The 19,361-nt window shown below is 36.1% G+C and overlaps 3 protein-coding genes across 13 annotated transcripts in view; 1 reads left to right on the top strand and 2 right to left on the bottom strand.

The window, feature by feature from the left end:
- The window catches only part of LOC124643349 (ras GTPase-activating protein raskol), a 164,034-nt gene that overhangs the window by 30,079 nt on the left and 114,594 nt on the right, over nt 1–19,361 (bottom strand). For 5 of the 11 annotated variants that reach the window (XM_047182382.1, XM_047182365.1, XM_047182388.1 and 2 more), the window contains exon 2: nt 15,920–16,407. The exons of 5 other annotated variants lie outside the window; for them this stretch is intronic. In XM_047182382.1, coding sequence (XP_047038338.1) covers nt 15,920–16,124 — 205 coding nt within the window. In that variant the 5' untranslated portion in view covers nt 16,125–16,407. Of the gene's footprint in view, nt 1–6,135; nt 6,284–15,919; nt 16,408–19,361 lie in introns of those variants that run through there. One more of the 11 variants, XM_047182337.1, reaches the window with a different exon arrangement.
- Nucleotides 1,121–3,108, top strand: LOC124643426. Its single transcript, XM_047182416.1, has 4 exons — nt 1,121–1,816; nt 1,911–2,108; nt 2,246–2,331; nt 2,607–3,108. The coding sequence occupies exons 1-4, from the start codon at nt 1,534–1,536 to the stop codon at nt 2,949–2,951; spliced, it is 912 nt and encodes a 303-aa protein (XP_047038372.1). The 5' UTR covers nt 1,121–1,533; the 3' UTR covers nt 2,952–3,108.
- LOC124643415 (putative nuclease HARBI1) lies at nt 3,109–4,673 on the bottom strand. The gene is made up of 2 exons (XM_047182405.1): nt 4,215–4,673; nt 3,109–4,029 (listed from the first exon to the last, which is right to left on the bottom strand). The coding sequence occupies exons 1-2, from the start codon at nt 4,415–4,417 to the stop codon at nt 3,129–3,131; spliced, it is 1,104 nt and encodes a 367-aa protein (XP_047038361.1). The 5' UTR covers nt 4,418–4,673; the 3' UTR covers nt 3,109–3,128.

Consider the following 19,361-nt stretch of genomic DNA (forward strand, 5'->3'; position numbering starts at 1 on the left):
TAATTCAAGTTCCTAAACAAATTTCAAATAGGTACCATCTTAAACCATATTTGAATGTTGCATCAAGATCTCGGACCATCTCAACGCCGGAAACAACAGATCTTATAAAAATCTGATCGTTTCTCACTTATATAACACTTAAAAAGTGGTAAAAAAAGCCAAGCATAAGGAAAGCGAATTCAAATCACCTGCTTAGTATGTAAGAGGACACCTGCCTCGACAGATGGTTAACGAAAACCGCCCCCTTTGTGATGGGGGTTCGAGGCCTACAGCAAACTTTTAGTGACTCATTCATATGCGATACCTTACAAAGACTTTTAAAATACTTAATATGTTTGATAACCGAATACCTGTTATAACTTTGTAGTACTAGTACGAGTTTCCTCAAAAGATTTGCATTTTTTTATCGGAGAGTAACATGATTCCTTTTGGGTGGACTTTAATTGGATCTCCGTGCAGTTCGCTTCTTTTAAGAAAGTATTATGTAAACGGAAAAGGTATCAGAGAAAAAGGTACGCATGTAGTCGCGTGGGTCCGGTTTGGTGCGCCCGCCGCGGCAGCCCTGGAATGTGACCCAGACCTCGATGGGACTCGATGTGACTCATATGAACGCGCTTTTTTTTTAAACTACAGTTCGTCGAGCCAGCATCCCGCCTATTTAGAAAGTACACTAAAATCCGGCGTGGGTGCATAGGTAAACAGGATTACACGCGCCTACATCTTTTTTTCGTCATACTTCATCCCACATGGGTGTTTAATTTGAATTTATTCACGGTTCTTATATTTCTTATGCGTCAATCAAACGCCTCCTATTCAAGAAACATTAAAGCCAACTTGAAAATGAAACGATTGAATTTATCCTTCATTGCCATTAGTAACGAAACTAAATCTTAAATAACACAACTAGGTCAAGAGATTATTCAAAACAAGATAGATATTTTCAGTCACATTCTTAAAATTTTCATAAGAAAATAAATGATACTGCCTTTGAAATAAAATAAAACAAAATCGCTATAAGGACATTAATTTCATTCCAATTAATACGATAGCGTGTCTGAGACAGTTATCTCAAAGCTTTGAAGGATAAGTTGAGGCGGTGAGCTGCGAACTCGCTAAGGGCGGATTCGACCAAACCTGTCTTTATACAGGAATAACTATACTAGGAACAATTTATTCCACGATTTTATTCTCGAATAAATCAACAGTCGTTTTTCCATGCAATCTAACGTATAGCAATACTTGGATTTGTTACGCGCGAATAGTGGAGTGAATGTAAACATGATGTGAACGAATGTAACACCCGGCAAAAGAACGTTGTCCAAAAAACGGGAGAGCGCAGAAGCATAGTCATGTCGACTCTAATTTGTCGTATTACAGCATGAAAAAGTACCTAACTGTCAATGTCAATAGTGTTAATGTCAAAGCAGTTTGAAAACAAACAAAATAGTTCTGTTTTGCTTGTCGGTTCGCTTTGGTTTATGTATTATAGTATTTTCGAGGTTTGCAAGTGTATTTGAGTCTATAACATATAAAATGAGTGAAGTTATGCGTAAACGTAGTCCCAATTGGCTGCCGTCTGAAAAAGAACTTTTATTAAGCCTAGTAGAATTACACATAAAAATAATCGAAAATAAAAAAACGGATGGTGTTACTGTGAAATCCAAACTGGCTCAATGGCAAATCATTTCTGACCAGTACAACAGCCGTACAACCCACTGTTCTCGGTCAGGCGAAAATTTGAAAGCTCAATGGGAGAGCATGAAAAAGGTGGCAAGAAAGGATGCAGCCATAAACAGGAAGCATTTGATTCAAACAGGTTAGTATTGTAATGTTACGTCGGCGGCATATACATAGCTTAAATGCCAACTTTTATCTTCAATATAAAATAATGCCTAACATTTTTGTATCAGGTGGTGGATCATCAATGCCGCCTAAAAAGGAGGATCATTTTCAGCAGCGGATCATATCCTTAATATCTACCAGTGCCATTGGGTTATTTAACCCTTATGATAATGACTCCAGTGTTCCGGCGGTGCAAGAACAAGGGGGTATGGTTGAGATGACAATGGAACATTCCCCGGAAGCAACAGCAGAGATAGAATTTATAGGTCAGTTTTGCCTTTTACTGAGATAAAGTTTGGACTGTGCGTTGATATCTCAGTTTCAATCAATAGTTTGTTATTTCATCAATTTGTATCAAATATGTTTTCCATATGCCATAATTTTAAACTTTATGCTTTTGTAGATACTGTGATGCCTCCAGCATTTGATATAAAAGGCCACACAAGTGACACAGACGTTGTATTAGAAAATGACAAATTAGTTTCAAAGGTAATAAAAATCTTTTTAAATAAAAAGAAACTATATGCCCAACCAATCTGACTATCACATAAAATACAGCCCCAATCCGTGGACCACTTGTGACTTGGCAATGCTCTCTAAAAATGAGTATTGTGAAAAATTAAACTTAAATAGAACTATGTATGTCGAGTTGTATCATTACACTATTTCTGTGTCTGATTTTAAGTTTGTGGTATGTGTCTTTGGTTGCGCAATAAAATTTATTTTCTTTCTTTCTTACTAACTGAATTATTTTACAATTATAGGACTGGGGAGATTACACACCTCAGATGTTGAGGACTCCTGTATCGCAGCCCCTGAAGAATTCAGTCCCTACAGAGAAACCAACACCTCATCGGACATGGGTTTCTAGGAGAAGACCAACCCACACAAGCACATCACTACAATCTTCATTACAACAACTACATATGAAAAAAATTGAAGCTTTAGATATCCAGACAAAGCTTGCCATGGAAGAGATGGAAAGATCAAAGGTTCGCCATGAAATAGATATGCAAATAAAAAAGGAAATATTAAAACAAGAAAAAATTAAAACTAACATTTTATTGATGAAGCGAAGAAAAATAGTGGCTATTAAAAATATAAAATAAGTTTTAATTAATTTAATAATGGTGCTAATTTTTAATATTTCCTTTTTTACTTGAATACCTATGTCATCAACCCTTTTCATTTCTTCTACATGAATATGTCACCACAATGTACCTGAGTACCATAATTGTAAAGTATTAATAAATTCTAAAAACCATATTGTTTTAAGTACTTTTATTTTATACCAAACTAGAAAAATAATTAGCTATAATGGCATCCCGGGCTTCATGCTGTTGCACAGGCCCACCTGAAACAGCTTGAGACATTTGGCCATCATTGATAATTTGCTCCCAAGGGGCTGGTATCTCAAGTTCTGGGTCATCTGGTGGTAAAATTTCTCCTCTACGCCGTAAAATATTATGTAGAACTGCGGTGGCCACTATAATTGTGAGTGCTTTTTCAAGTTTCACACGCATTCCAAGTGCCAACACTGGAAACCTTCGTTTCCATACACCATAACTTCTTTCAATCGGATTTCGTGTCCTTATTTGGGATTCATTGTAGAGTTGCTCTACTTGCGTTCTTGGACTCCCTAATGGAGGCATCATGTATGATGTTGAGGCATATCCACCGTCAACAACCAAAATTGAGTTATCGTAGCATCCATCTTCAAATTTTGCTTTAATAACACTATTATTAAATATTGTGCTATCGTGACATGATCCTGGCCACCTTGCTACTATATCGGTGATTTCTAAATTGGTATTGCATATTGTCTGCACGTTTATAGAAAAGAAACCTTTTCTGTTCCTATATAATTCAGCTTGTTCACCTCCCACCTGGCACCGGAGAGGAACAAATGATAATTTTATATGTGTGCAATCCATAGCACCAATGACACGTGGAAATCGAGCTATTTGGTAAAAATTATCTTGCTCCTTCCTCATCTCCTGCTGAGTAGTAGGAAATTTTATATACTCTTTGTGCAGGGCAGCAATAGTGGCACTCACTCGGTGAATTATTTTATTAGCAGTAGGTGTACTCCAACCACAGATGTCACCAATAAGCATTTGAGTGGAGTTAGTTGCATAAAATCTCAGGGTTCCCAGCAACTGGTTCATTGGTGAAATAGAAAAATTGCTGAAAAATAACAAAATAATTAGATAGATATTCCAAAAACAGTAGGTTACATAAGTAAATGATTATCACCATTAGAATATTGCTGTGCCTAGACAGGCAGGTACCTAACTATATTATAACCACATACAATAATATAAACAAGTAGATTAATTAGGTAAGAAGATATAGTAGGAGGAGACACTTACCGGTCTGAAATATATTCCAATTTATGTTCAATTTTTGTCAGCAAAAACAAAGTTGCTTCTTTGCTCAAACGAAACCTTATCGTAAAATCACGGTCATCATAATATTCAAATAAATCTATTCTCTCTTTTAGCCACCTTGGACGTCTAGGTATAACTTCCTCATCACTATCACTATCTTGAATCAAACAATTTAAACGTTGCATTATAAGTTTTTGAAATAATTCCTTGATGAGTTGCGTTAGTTTCAAATGACAGCTTTAAAACAATAGGACGCCATTTTGCTATTCTTGGATTATGCTCCCTACTCCACGCTGAACGGCGGTATAGGGACTATTCCCGAATAAACTCGTTATTCCTCGAATTGTAGTTGGTAAAACGTGAAATTGATTTATACTGGAGTAAGTAGCGATTTACACCGAGAATAAAATTTACTCTTGTTTGGTCGAATCCGCCCTAAGAAGATTAACGCGAGTCTGCGAGTTCGTTTCGACGAGGATTTATCAAGCGGTGAGGCGGCTACTGAATTTATGCACAACGCCTAGAGACGGATTAACCTTCTATACACAGCACATTTATCTAATCAAAGGAAGTGCAGTGGAGCGGGAGTAGAGAAGGTTCGAAAGATTAAAGGATCAACGCAATTTATGTGTTTTTAATACGTTTAAATAAAGCGAGGTCTAAATGCCCCCTTGGATTAGCTTTACGTAGGTTGGTTTACGTAGATATATTTATTTATTCCACGTGTTGACCACAGCGAAAATGCCACACGTTTGGGATATTTCTGATGGAAAAGGAAAACTGAATCGATTTTCCCTTAATATATCCTATCATGGTAAGTGTCGGCATTCGGCCAAGTCAATTCGGAACGTGACTCTGATGTGAGTGTCACGTTTCGCACATTTTTCCCTAAATTCCGTCTTTGTAATAGCTGCCTAAACAAGCACATTCATCCCTCGGGTGACGTAAATACGAAATAGGCCCGACTATCAGTCAAACGGGTAGCCTTTAGTGGAAGTCGAGAATTCTTGGAGCATCGGCGGCGGCGTCCAGACATAAACACTTGGAATGTTTACCGTCCGGGGATCTAAACGATGTCTATATAAGACATAGTCCCTCTTTATTTATTGACGCACGTAGGGTCGGCAAAATGAATGTTTCCTCTATTTACTCATATTGATGTGACATGTGTGAGATATGTGACAGTAATCGATGTGTGATCTATTGAATTATGAATGTTATCATAATTTCTATTTAGAAAATTAAATGATAACAACTATCGTGTTATCATGTGAACCGACATGTCTCCCAATTTGAATGAAAGTTTCACATCAAAAAAATATAACAAAAAAAGTGTTTTTTGCAGAGATGTTTGTGGAACCCGTCACATTATTTTAAGAAATATGTCCTATTGTGTTTGTGACAATGCACAAAGAAGCGTGAGGGACGGTTTTTATGCAACAAGTGAAGCACGTGCGAGGCAAGGCTTTGGGGTGGAATATATAATTACAAAACAGTGTCGTCCCGGAACATACAGTGTGCAGGACATTAGTAAGGGGGAATGTATTGCTACCGGTACCAGTATGCTAATAAGTTAGCTTCTACGACCGGCTCAACGCTATGTTTGGGTGAAAGTCGCTATAGGGACTATGCAACTACGATAATATAATAAACAATCGATTAGATCATACTATACATTTTCTAGTCTAGTCCGAGCCTTCTTAGGATTCAAATTGAATCTATCCCTACCAAATATGTATGGTATATCCTAAATGTTTATGACTAAAGAAGTGTTATCAAACTATTTATTATTTTTTTATGTACCAGTCTGAAAATTAATTATCAACAAAAAATATTTCCATCATACGATACGGTGTTCTATGGCCCTCAATACTCCAACATTCCACTAAACACGTTTACATACCACTTTTTAACTAAACGAAATACAAGATAAACCAATAAACACAAATATCGAACAAAAATAACTTGTTTAATTCACTTTTACACTTTTTTGACACTAAATGCACTTTATAAATTCGCGGTTAGAACGGAACACGAAAGCGCGCGACCGGTCAGGCAGTCAAGTCGAATAACTTTGTTGACAAGCGTAAAGCGCACCTCCGCCGCCATGTTTGAAGCCTTCGGCAATCTCCGGCGCACTTCGGGCGTCTTCGGGAGTGTGCACTACCAACCTTACTCACTGATTCAGCGGAGTGAATAAAATGACAGTCTTGCTCTATTCAAACTTCAGTTATGAATGCACGAATGCACGAGGTTTTATTTTGATTCAATTTTTAGCATACCTAGATTGTTATGTACATTGTAATGTAACAAAATATTTATGACCTAGTAGGAAAATATTTTGTAACATAAGAAAACTTACACAATATTATACTTTTCATTTATAATTTTCATAATATAAAATATATAAAAGAATAATACTCTTCAAGCGATGTGCAATAGGCATCAATCCGAAAAGCGTGAAAGTCATTACGAACGTGAAAATAAAAATCCGCAAGAAGATGAATTATCTATTAGGTACGGCATAACAACATAGGTAATTCAATAAGTACAGTATCCAAGCATCTATCGATATTTCCATGTTTTGGATAAAAAGAAGTTACACAATAAGTTGGATTCAAAAGCTCCTTTAAGAATCAAGAGCGGCCCCTTCAGAAATTGATATAGGGAAACTTTACAATGAAGCATAATTACGTACTTTAAATTCATTTTAAACCTAAAAACGATAAGAAAAATTTAAGTTTATTGAATGGACAATGACGCTACGTACGTAGTACTACGGGCTACGACGTAGACGCGTAACCTTCGTTCAAAAGAACAACAAAAACAAGAAAAAAATCCTTTCCAAAAGAAGACGCAAAAATAAAGAAAACACGTTCAAGGCTTGTTATTTAAATATTACCTACAATACATTTCCGCATTCTACAAGCACACATTGTGCTGCCTAGTGATTTTAACCAGTAAATGGTGACCTCTATTTCCGCTTTCAAATATAAGTAATGAGCTTTTCATAAAAGAGCATGTAGGTCTAATAAAATTGGTACCTAACAAAGCGCGGTTCCTTTCTCGGCCAGTTTTTATTCGCCGCAGGGCACAAGTACATGAATAAATCACGACAAGCCTCGGTATTATGCGAGAGGCGATCGCGTCGGTCATGAACCTACTAAACTGGTTCTTGGTGGTATTGTTCTTAGTACACATCAAGGTAAAGACGTTACAAACCTACATATTTCTGTAAATATACCCTAGTGATTACACTTACTGTACTTATTTAATATACTCATGGATTTGGTTTCGGTGAATTTCTGCATTGAAATTTTGATAAAGTTAGGAGATAATTCTTTATGTCTTCTACCTTAACATAGAATATTATGTTATATTTTTTTCTCATTCTCTTCAATGGCAGATAAAACAACCCAGAATCACAAACAAATCTTGAACGTATGGCATAATGTCATATTGTTATGAATGTTGCTACCGCCATCTGGCGTCAAGTAGCAGAACTTGAGTTACAACACCTTAACGTAGAGGGCGCTACTAGTAGTTTACTCGTCCATGTTTTGTAACTTACCTGAAACAATAACATTTACAATTAAATAACAATCTTATTAAATACAGTTATTAAAATACCATTAATTTTATCAAAGACAGTAAAATACAAGGAAATGATTAATTATTGCTTTACTACTCCGCGCTATAATTATATGCAGTCCAGTTAGTAGGAAAAATTATAATGTAGATTAAAATGAATGTTGGTACATATCAGTTGGCTGGTATTGCAAAATTAACATAGAAACTATCATTTCCTGCGTATGGCATACTTTTCACATGCGATAACAGTAGACCGCCATGGTTATGTACGGCTCGGCTCATTCCGCTAGATTGTTTATTTTTTACTACGCAATCGTAAAATTACGAATGTTTCACACCGCAAACAAACAGGTCAATTATGATCATTATTTCACAGTTTAATTATCCTTGAAACTATGATTTTACAATGTGTTTATTTGAACTTTATCATTTTATGAGGAAATGTCCTTGTTCCGTAAAGTATTCTAATTACTCTTGACTAATTATTCCCTATTTTAATAAGCAAAATGCTGACCATACTTTAGCTAAATCAGTGCTATTAAAACAATTTTATTGTCTAAAGGACGCACATACTCGGCACTTGTTATTAATGTTGTTAAGTGCATCTTACCCTATTTTATATAAAAATGTAGATTTTGAAGCTTTTTATATTTAGATATTCCAATATTAAGAACAAAGAAATATATATCAATAAAGGTGTAAACATATTCAGTTGAACTTTATATTAAATTCATTCATCAAAGCAAACGTAGGTAAATAAAATTATTTTTAAAAAATGATTTCATTTATGAATGACGTTTGACAAACGCTGCTCATATCAAAAACTAGCGGCTTGCCAAGAAACTTATATAAATAGAAGACTAGAGTGCAATGCACGGGACAAATCAAAACATACTGGCCGTCGGCGATCCTGTGAGTATTATCACACAAAGAATTGCACTAATTGCTCACATTTATGAAGATATGCATATCTAACTAATACCTACTTGTGACAAAACAGAACAACTACAAAGAAATATAAAAGAAAAAAGTAAGGAAAGCAGGTTACTACAGTACTAATGAACAATGAGCTAACACAGTTCAATCCGGTGCATAGTGTAATACTACTGTTAATTCGCACTATTGACATGTAAGTAAATAGGTTTATTGCTCTATCAAGCACAACTCGTTGAAAGTTTTACTTTGAATTCTGTAGTGTATGAAATAAAGGTGCAAAGTAAAGAGGTGTAAAACTTCGATGTCAAGATAATGAAACATATGAACGTCAATAAGTATGATAATTGCGATATTTGATGAGCTCACGAGTGATCTCATGCGCGTCTGAACTGAACGAACGCGGTTGAGCGAAACGAACATTTTAATTGTCACAATTTACTTTATAATTGAACAACGCACGCCGCCGAGACGCGGCACTACGCCGAACCTTATCGTGATGCACCGTAATGAGATAAAGAATGTAGCCTCTGAGAAAGTAAACCTGAGGCATTCGTGCTACAGCTGTGTGTGCTGACAATTAGCACGTGCACCTATTTCCTGGCTTCTAAACCCGCGTAAGTAGTCGGTCGCCTGGTGTACTGCGGTATGTTGGCATCGGGCGGAGTTCCAGCCCACTCGGCTTCCGTCAGTAATGGACGTCGCTCACAAAAACCAGCCCCCGCGTCAAGATGTCGGAGATAATACAGGATTGACAATATCGATGTCGTCGCACTCGGCGGATGCTAATAATTAACGAAATATCTTGATTCTACGTGACTTCATTCAGACAAGTAGCTGGGCCGCTTTTTATGTGATGAAATATTACTCGGTGGGAATTGAACACGATCTTCCTACGATAAAAGGTTGGCCCCATTTGTGTTAATGTAAGTAGTGCGATGTTGATTGTATCTTGCAAGTCCACTACTTGCTTGTAATGTAAAAGGTTACAATTAGCTTGATTGTATAAATTTAAACACATAGAGACAATTTTTTATTCATTAAGAGACCGTCATGGGAGATGTGAAACTCGTTAAAGAATCGTCCCTTTTAAAAAGCATCCTGAATAAATTAAAATGAACTTCACAGATCAGTTACTCCTTTGATATGAACTCATTGTTTATTTAACCTTGATATTATTATGATTTGGGGCGGAAGCCGTGCCTGGCACTGACAAGGGTTGTAAGGCAGGAACACAGGAAGCGGATGTGCGGCGTTTGCGTGCGCGCATAGCACAGGTACAGGTGCGGCGCCTGCGCACAACTTCATTCAATTACAAATGTTCGTGATCTAAACTTAAACTAACTTTTTTAGTGATATGTGCTTAGAATATTTTAAAGTAATCGGGGACTATTACGTACATCTCTGTAATACTATAGTTCGGCCATTCAGAGAATGCGTTCCTGACACGTCGCGATTGAACTGACGACGTAACTTTGCAATGGCGTTGCAGTTACGATAAAAATATTTTTGCTGGTTGTTTACCGTTTTAACAATTGAGGAGCATTAAAACAACATTATTATATCAATAATCAATGAATGTTATAATTTTGTGCCAAACTGAGTGTCAAATAACTTGGTAAACAATATTTTTCTAAATCTATACTGCGCTATTACAAGGTTATGTCAGCGGTTTATATTTTGTAGTGCTGTGCTAAAAATAACAGGCAAGTATCGTAATCTGTTCTTATACAGTTATAATATAAAATAATACGTTTTGATTTTCTTTTTAAGAATTGGAAAATAATGGACTATAAGACTTAATTATAACGTTTATGAAATATAAAAATAAAACTATGACCAAACCGCATTTTTATACTTAGATTAAAAATGGTAACCCCAAATGGCGTTATGGGCCGCCATTTTGTGACGCTAAAACAGTCGTCCGTTGTCGTTTCGTGCGCATAGACCACGTTTTTCAAGTGTTTTCGATCTGTTTTTATTTGATTACCCGGCTTTTGTTAGACCGAGATATCAGGATTGATTCTGTTATTGATAATAATATAATTATACATGTAGGCGAAGATGATGATGAAGACACCACCTCCTCAAGCAAATCGGAGTCTGATTAATATTCTGTTCGCACATTCAATTCAATGTACTTGTAACAAAGAATAAATAAAACAATTTTATTATATGAATATTACCTTTTTTTGGTTTCCACTTAAATAACTAAAATATAAAACAAATGATTCCGCCAATTTAAAACTAAAATAATCTTAAAATAATGCGGCGGTTCATTTTGAAGGAACGGTAACGAACTCAGTGTTATGTTGTGCCCATCACTAGTCGTGACTAACTGATAGGTGTCAGGAACGCATTCTCTGAACGGCCGAAGTATAATAATACAAGTTTGTATAGATCCGGTTGCTATTAGAAGATGTTACCGAACGCGGTAATGCATTCAAAACCACATTATTTGAGTCTTATTTCGAACTAGCTTTTGCCCGCGACTTCGTTCGCATGATATAGTGACTTCCGGCATATTTTTGGTTTGACCAATAGATGGCGCTATATGTCCGGAATAAATTTTATTTTTTATTTTTATAATTTTTTTTTGAAATAAAAACTATCCTATGTCCTTTCTCAAGTTCCAAACTATGTCTGTACCAAATTTCACACAAATCGGTTCAGTAGTTTAGGCGTGAAGAAAAGACAGACAGACAGACAGACAGACAGAGTTACTTTCACATTTATAATATTAGTTAGGATAAATCAGTGATGTCCAGTGAAGGTTAAACGAGATAGTTTTACAGAGGCATTTCTTATCACATTCTTGATTGTTAGCTGGAGAGATAAATGATAAAGCACACTTGTTACGAATACAATGAGAAAAACTGTACATAAGGCGTGCAGTACATGAGATAAGATAAAACAATAAGGAAAACAACGACCACATGGTTGTATCACCATTTCCTACAAACACGATATGAACATATCAGCTGTGTACTCTTCACGGAAATTGGACCTCTATTGTTATGGAGGTTCATTGAAAATCTAGTGAGATTCCTTAAATTGCTAGTAAGAACATACGTCAGGCTGCCCACGTAAGAATTGAAGGCAGACGCAATATACCTATCCGGTGTTATAATGAGTCATAGTTAACACGCGAATACAGCTTCAAATCAATGTCAAGATCGTAGCAATGATATTATCACCTTGAGTTTTTTAGTAAATAATAATACACTTTGTTGTATCTAACTCTAATTGTTATGTTAACACTTTCGAATAATGTCATTCTTTGCCGTCAAGCGAGATAAAAATTATAAATTTTCTATGAGAACACAATTTATGTGTCATGTCATTTACATATAGCATGTAATAGGTCATATTTTTTAAGCTTGACCTCTTTTAAGGCTGCAACCAAACTTCGTGAGCAAGCTTCTTCTTCAAAGACTTTTTATCATCTTCGACATACTTACACATGTTTTAAAGCGCATTTCTTAGGCCATACATCAACAATGTTATCCCCTCAGAGTTAAATTACACACGTATAAAGTTGGCTACGGTTTTACTTATAGCATTCACAATCTGTGGTTAGCGGTTAGTCCAACAGTTAGATCACTCGCCAGTGATATGCTGTAAATGTGTGTAATACCTTCCTCATATGCTGGGTATTGGCTACGTTATTTTATATACCTAGTAGAAATAACTATACTTGGACGTTTTTTGTGGGAATTCATCAAATAACCACTCCCGCTGTGGGTAAGCAGCATGAGCGAGTGTCTGACTTTTACTGACTAAAACCCATCATGTTCCTTCTGAAACCCTTTATATACAAGGGCCGCGGTAATTCTTCCGAACAACCTGCAGCCCGGGCAGGCCTTAGCCATGTTGGGCTCTACTGGGAATACTTGGCTTTACAGAGGAAATAATATAAAGCTACGCAAATGAATTGTGTGGGTCTGCTATATGCTAATTCTTCTACTGTTATATAATCATGTCCATGACATCTTTATGATAAAACATTACGAAGTACTCGCGAACAGATAATGCGATTATCGATCCCTCAGCAAGGTTAAGATGTGCTGACTGCAGTTAGACCATGAATGAATCTATTGTTTTCACGCCTTTACAATACCGTATACGTTTAAATCGACTAAGGCTGTATGTAGGCTTATTATCAATACTTAAAAATGAGTATGTGAAAGCCGATCTACGGAAAATTCTGTATACCTTTTTAATAAGATTGCAAGCCACCAGCCCGTTTAGGAAAAGTCTAAGCGGACGAAGCTTTCAGATCTCTCTCCATTTCCAAGAGCTATTTGTCACTAACACATTGGTCTTCGATTGATGGGCGATAATGTCAACCTACTTTCCTTCAGCATTTCCTACCATATATGCCTGACATATAGCAGTATACTGCAGTCATATATGAGGTGCCACTTATAAAGAAATTACCATAAAAAGGACGTATGATTTACATAATAACAGATTGTAAGCTTATGTAATACTACAACATACTTCAAAAGGACCGGTTGGTTATACTTGGTTGTAGATACTGGTTTTAATGAGCGAGTAAAAAAAAATACTCCATCATGCTATGTAGTTTAGTTCCCTGTTTGGACAAGACATGTTTTGCCTGCGACTTTGTCCATGATAAGAAACAGGTAGAACTAGGTATTCGTTTTAGACAAGTAATCTCGCAATATGCAAGCAAAGATATGAAATTGTGAAAATAAAAACGGAAATCTGGCTAATTTTCTTTGAAAATGATTATTTGTTTGCATGCAGTTTGGAACAAGCTAGCTTACATATTCAGAGAGTTTTCTTAAATAGTATCTACCTAGATGTTTTTATACAATTCATACATTATCTATAGACCACAATATTCTAACATTTTTATCATACATAATCCTATGGTAACTCAGGAATTCTGTCAGAAGCCGTCAATTATCTACAATGTTCTGAAGGTACCAAGATTAGTAATAAAAGCCACTACTGACACTGGCAAGCGTGTCGGCGCTTACATTAACTAGTTGGACCTGTTAGGCATCTCTTTTAATTATAATCGATAATTAAAGATCATTAAAAATAATCTTCAATGGTCAGAAATATTTTTCAAACCTACATATAGATACATCAGTGTGCAATAAATGAATGCCTAAATGTGACGAATTTGTTGCTCTTTTACCAAGATTAAACTTCCCAATTAGGTATAAACTTTGATGCCAACACTAGCATCACAAAACATAAATATAACATGTAATCCATTAAAATATAAAAACTGACACATCCTGAAAACGGACCGCGAGAGAGCTCCGACTAAAATAAAAGAAACAAACCACCATGATTTGTTTGTTAATCTAAATAGAACAGTTCTAATAACAAATCTCTCGAAGAAAGCCATACACATTCCCATTTATAACTACAAGAAACATAAACACCGGTGATTATGAATCCGATGGCACTTCATAAAAATATCGTCGACTGAATTAATATATGGTTTCACTGACGGATAGGTCCGTTAATTAATAAATGCTACCACCATCTTTATATGTCGAGACCCCTTTGTGGGTCACTGAACACATTAGGCACGTCCCAGTTGTCATACAAATATCTTTTTGCTATACTTCGGCCGTTCAGAGAATGCGTTCCTGACACCTATCAGTTAGTCACGACTAGTGATGGGCACAACATAACACTGAGTTCGTTACCGTTCCTTCAAAATGAACCGCCGCATTATTTTAAGATTATTTTCGTTTTAAATTGGCGGAATCATTTGTTTTATATTTTAGTTATTTAAGTGGAAACCAAAAAAAGGTAATATTCATATAATAAAATTGTTTTATTTATTCTTTGTTACAAGTACATTGAATTGAATGTGCGAACAGAATATTAATCAGACTCCGATTTGCTTGAGGAGGTGGTGTCTTCATCATCATCTTCGCCTACATGTATAATTATATTATTATCAATAACAGAATCAATCCTGATATCTCGGTCTAACAAAAGCCGGGTAATCAAATAAAAACAGATCGAAAACACTTGAAAAACGTGGTCTATGCGCACGAAACGACAACGGACGACTGTTTTAGCGTCACAAAATGGCGGCCCATAACGCCATTTGGGGTTACCATTTTTAATCTAAGTATAAAAATGCGGTTTGGTCATAGTTTTATTTTTATATTTCATAAACGTTATAATTAAGTCTTATAGTCCATTATTTTCCAATTCTTAAAAAGAAAATCAAAACGTATTATTTTATATTATAACTGTATAAGAACAGATTACGATACTTGCCTGTTATTTTTAGCACAGCACTACAAAATATAAACCGCTGACATAACCTTGTAATAGCGCAGTATAGATTTAGAAAAATATTGTTTACCAAGTTATTTGACACTCAGTTTGGCACAAAATGATAACATTCATTGATTATTGATATAATAATGTTGTTTTAATGCTCCTCAATTGTTAAAACGGTAAACAACCAGCAAAAATATTTTTATCGTAACTGCAACGCCATTGCAAAGTTACGTCGTCAGTTCAATCGCGACGTGTCAGGAACGCATTCTCTGAATGGCCGAACTATAGGTATGGTCATTGAAATTATATTCATATCTTGAGAACTGGGATTTCTTGTCCTTCAGTTCAGTATAAGAAGGCAGTAAACTTAAACGAAATTGGATAACTATGTAGGTCACTGATTATAATGTGTTAATAGAGTGACGAAAGCATATGTTTGATTGCATTCATAAAATTAATAAGTCAGATCACGATGACCTAACTCAAAACACGAAACATTGGAATGTTAACAATATTGCATTAGCATTCGACGTTTTATAACCAGAATAAAATGCATGTTAATTGCCCTAAAATGTCAAACACGTGTCACTATGTTGTTCGTTTGTGTAATGTTCACATGGCCGACAACTCGAATTTACGTTTAAGTTCGATGCATAAATTAAGTATCGATAAATAATTGAGTGTAGTTAACAAATGTGTCACTGATTACAATAATAGTGGGACTTCCATTAAGATAATACTGTGGGAGTGGGATCGTTAATTATGACAATGTTAATTAAAGTGCAATTTTAAAATACTGTTAAAAGTCTTCGGAGTTTTATCTAACCTATCATAGTTGTATAAAAGGGTAACAGAAAATACGTAATGCTACATACCATTGTTTTCATCCTGTGTAGTTTCAAAATCCGCCAAGGATATGTTGGTCAAATCCTCAACATACACTTGAGGCTGTGTTCTATTCAAAGAGTGCCTCCCTCCGAGGGAGTGATAGCAGCTTTCTTCTTCATCTGCCGCTTCCTCCGTCGAGGAACCCTTCAGGCAGGAGTGGAAACTCCGGGAGAGGCGCCTCTCTGTACTCATCGTCACTCATGTCCCGAAACCAGCACTTGATATGACGTACACCTCGTTTAAAGCAAACAACTGCTTTTTATATTTCATTCACTGTATTTTTGCACTTTTCTTAACACACTTAGATAACCTTCCACTGATTAATTGGGAATTACGTCACTTTTCAGTACCGTCATCAGAGTTCTTGCAATTGGTCGACGTTTGGCGTTAAATGTTCCGTGTAAACTGCACACCTTTTTAGATAACACTGTTTATTTCACATCGTCGTTTTCTTATCTTTCGTTATCGAAGGACTCTGTAATCGTAAGGATTCAATGATCTACTGATCGAGTGGTCTACATGCAAATAAACAGCATTGGTATTTATACATAAATTCAGTGCTGAACTAAGTCACAACTTTTGGCCGAAAAATTAAATTATAAATTTAAAAAAACCCCCGACCCAAAAAAAGTACGCAATTAGTATGACAAAAGGTTAAAAACGCTAAACCCTATAAAAAGCAAAAAATAACTTTTAACACTACGTAAGTACCAACCAAAGCATGTCAGACTAAACTAAATTTTGTCGTGTCGGGGGACCGCTCTAATTTATTAGCCTAACGTTAGAAGTAATTAAGTATATACTACTGTTAACTGTGTATATAATTTTGTTTTATACGAATGTTGTAATTAGCTAGGTATCATTTGATTTATGTAAGTATTTTTGAAGGTAAAAGCGGTCCCCCGACACGTCAAAATTTAGTTTAGTCTGACATGCTTTAGTTGGTACTTACGTAGTGTTAAAAGTTATTTTTTGCTTTTTATAGGGTTCAGCGTTTTTAACCTTTTGTCATACTAATTGCGTACTTTTTTTGGGTCGGGGGTTTTTTTAAATTTATAATTTAATTTTATTTCATGCTTTTTGAAGGAGCTCCTTAATTTTTCCTTCTTTCAGTTAATTTCTTTTATTTTAAGATGGGGTCGCTCTATGCGATCTCGGCCAAAGGATGCTGTTTAACAATCCTCATAACATACTGGCTCTGGGAGAATTGCACAGATTGAGGAAACATAAACCTTTGGTAATTCTAGATTTTCAGCGAAGATATAAATCGGTTTATCCGTTTCATTCCGGCATTCCAGGGTTTCATCCGCCACATCCCATTTCCAGTATCAGGTTCTCGTCAATTGAAGAGAACTAGTCAAGACAAATTCAACGAGCCCAAACTCGATGGGTTTACTAAAAGGCAGTTCAGGGTTACGTCTCCTACCTTCGTGCCCTAACAGCAGACCAGCTCAGTGGTTCCAGAAGACATTAGTGTTTCAAATTTCAGATCCCACACATGCTTGCAAGTAAACTGAGCGTGTAACATTCCTCTCACACCTAACAAACGAGCTGATGACCTTGAAGACCTGAACCGATTTCCACCAAACATAGCTAAGAACACTCCCGAATGACACTCCTTTTAAACAAAAAAAACCGCATTACAATCGGATCATCCGTTTGGGAGCTACGATGCCACATACACACACACACACACACACACAGACACGTCAAACTTATAACACCCCGTCGTTTTTGCGTCGGGGGTTAAAAACAGTCAACAATGAAGAACATTACCGTTACATCAATCCGCAATGGGAACTAAATAAATATTACGAGTAATTTCACGTTTGTCATCTAAAAATGATTTGCCTACATTTTATTCTTTTTACATCGCAACAGTCATGGTTAGACGAAGCCACAGAGTTCACGGTGTCAATAAAGGATTAGATACGCATTATTGACATTTCTCAACACTACTGACTAAACCATCAATTTTAGTCGAAACGCATAATTAATGTATTCTTTCTGAGTTACATGAAGAACAGTGTATAAAGCGAACAATAATCTCCTTATCTCGGCTTGTTGAATCTCAGTGTGAGCGATTGCAACATCGGAAGGTACCGAAACGCGCGTCAACCCGTAAAACACGTTACATACGGACACGCAGGAAACATGACAGTTCAACGCACTCCTCAAGAATGGGGACCATGCCACATTCGGCTAATGAATGGCAGACGAACAAAGGAGCACATCTTTGTGGCGCCGTGGACCTATTCACGTATTCCCGTGACTGTCGAGTTCTGTGTGATGTTTCAGTTTTTAGTGTCGTAACTTTTTACTGCGAACGCCTCATCGTTAACTAAAAATACAATGCACACACCCTTTTTCGTACAACAATACCGGCAAAACAGCATAATGCCGCATTTCCTCACTAATCTTAACCCTGACCACTGCTTAAATAATGACGGAACCAATTGGTGAATTAGCATTATTATTTATTAATTAAGTAAAGATTAACGAAATATTCCTTGTCAGTTCACCGAAGTTTTAATTGGAAAGAGAATTTATTTTTTACGAAATTAAAATGCGGGCCGTAATGAATATCAACGATTACATTTTATTTATTGCACATTATTACGGCACTAATGATTTCAGAAAATTTAATTTGACCGAGTTATTAATAAACAATTTGCAACAACCATTTCAAAACATTGCACTCGAAAACTAAACGAATAAACTGAGTATCACAATCACATAACCCGGAATCACGGTAATGCAATTAGCATTGAACATACAGTGGTACAGAATATAAGCACTGTCATGCAAATTGCAGTTAAATAGAGGAACTGAATATCGAACGATATTTCGCTCACAAAAGGATTACGTTTACGCAAGAATCCGGACGTGATCGTGAAAAAGAAAAAACTTAAAACGACACAAAGCTAACATAAGCACATGTGGGAGCTTGCTTACATAAAACAATTAGTGAAACAAATGTAAAACCTGAATCAAGGAAGAGGCTGTTACGTCTGATTTTAATTAACACCGGATTGCACTAAGTTGCTGCGTTGACAAAAACAGTGAAATCTTCAACGACCTATTGTCTAAGTGGAAAGTTCTGCGTGGGAGCTATAGACGACTTGAATCTGGTCGCCGGCGAGAAAATTGCGGAATCAAGCATTGAACTTTCATGAGTATTTATTTGATGTAGAAACAATTGGCGTTCCTCTGCTTTCACACTTATTTCGTTCATTACATAAAATTGGTTTGTAGCAACCATTATTATTAAAACAAGTGCACGTGGCTATTTTTGCCGATCGGTCCTCGGTAAGGGGGCTCCCTGGTGTAAACAATGCTACCAATCCCCATTGTTAAGAAGGTCGTCTCAAGGTGCCAGACCACCCGGAACAACCCAGTACATTAAATTATATAATACCTTTATTTGTA

The sequence above is a fragment of the Helicoverpa zea genome, chromosome 2 (assembly GCF_022581195.2).
Source record: "Helicoverpa zea isolate HzStark_Cry1AcR chromosome 2, ilHelZeax1.1, whole genome shotgun sequence".
Taxonomy (NCBI): Eukaryota; Metazoa; Arthropoda; class Insecta; order Lepidoptera; family Noctuidae; genus Helicoverpa; species Helicoverpa zea.

Coding starts and splice junctions, on each gene's coding strand:
- LOC124643426 (XM_047182416.1), top strand. CDS start 1,534: ATGAGTGAAGTTATGCGTAAACGTAGTCCCAATTGGCTGCCGTCTGAA. Junction 1,817..1,910: donor GAAGCATTTGATTCAAACAG/GTTAGTATTGTA, acceptor TTTTTGTATCAG/GTGGTGGATCATCAATGCCG. Junction 2,109..2,245: donor AGCAGAGATAGAATTTATAG/GTCAGTTTTGCC, acceptor ATGCTTTTGTAG/ATACTGTGATGCCTCCAGCA.
- LOC124643415 (XM_047182405.1), bottom strand. CDS start 4,417: ATGCAACGTTTAAATTGTTTGATTCAAGATAGTGATAGTGATGAGGAA. Junction 4,030..4,214: donor TTGGAATATATTTCAGACCG/GTAAGTGTCTCC, acceptor GTTATTTTTCAG/CAATTTTTCTATTTCACCAA.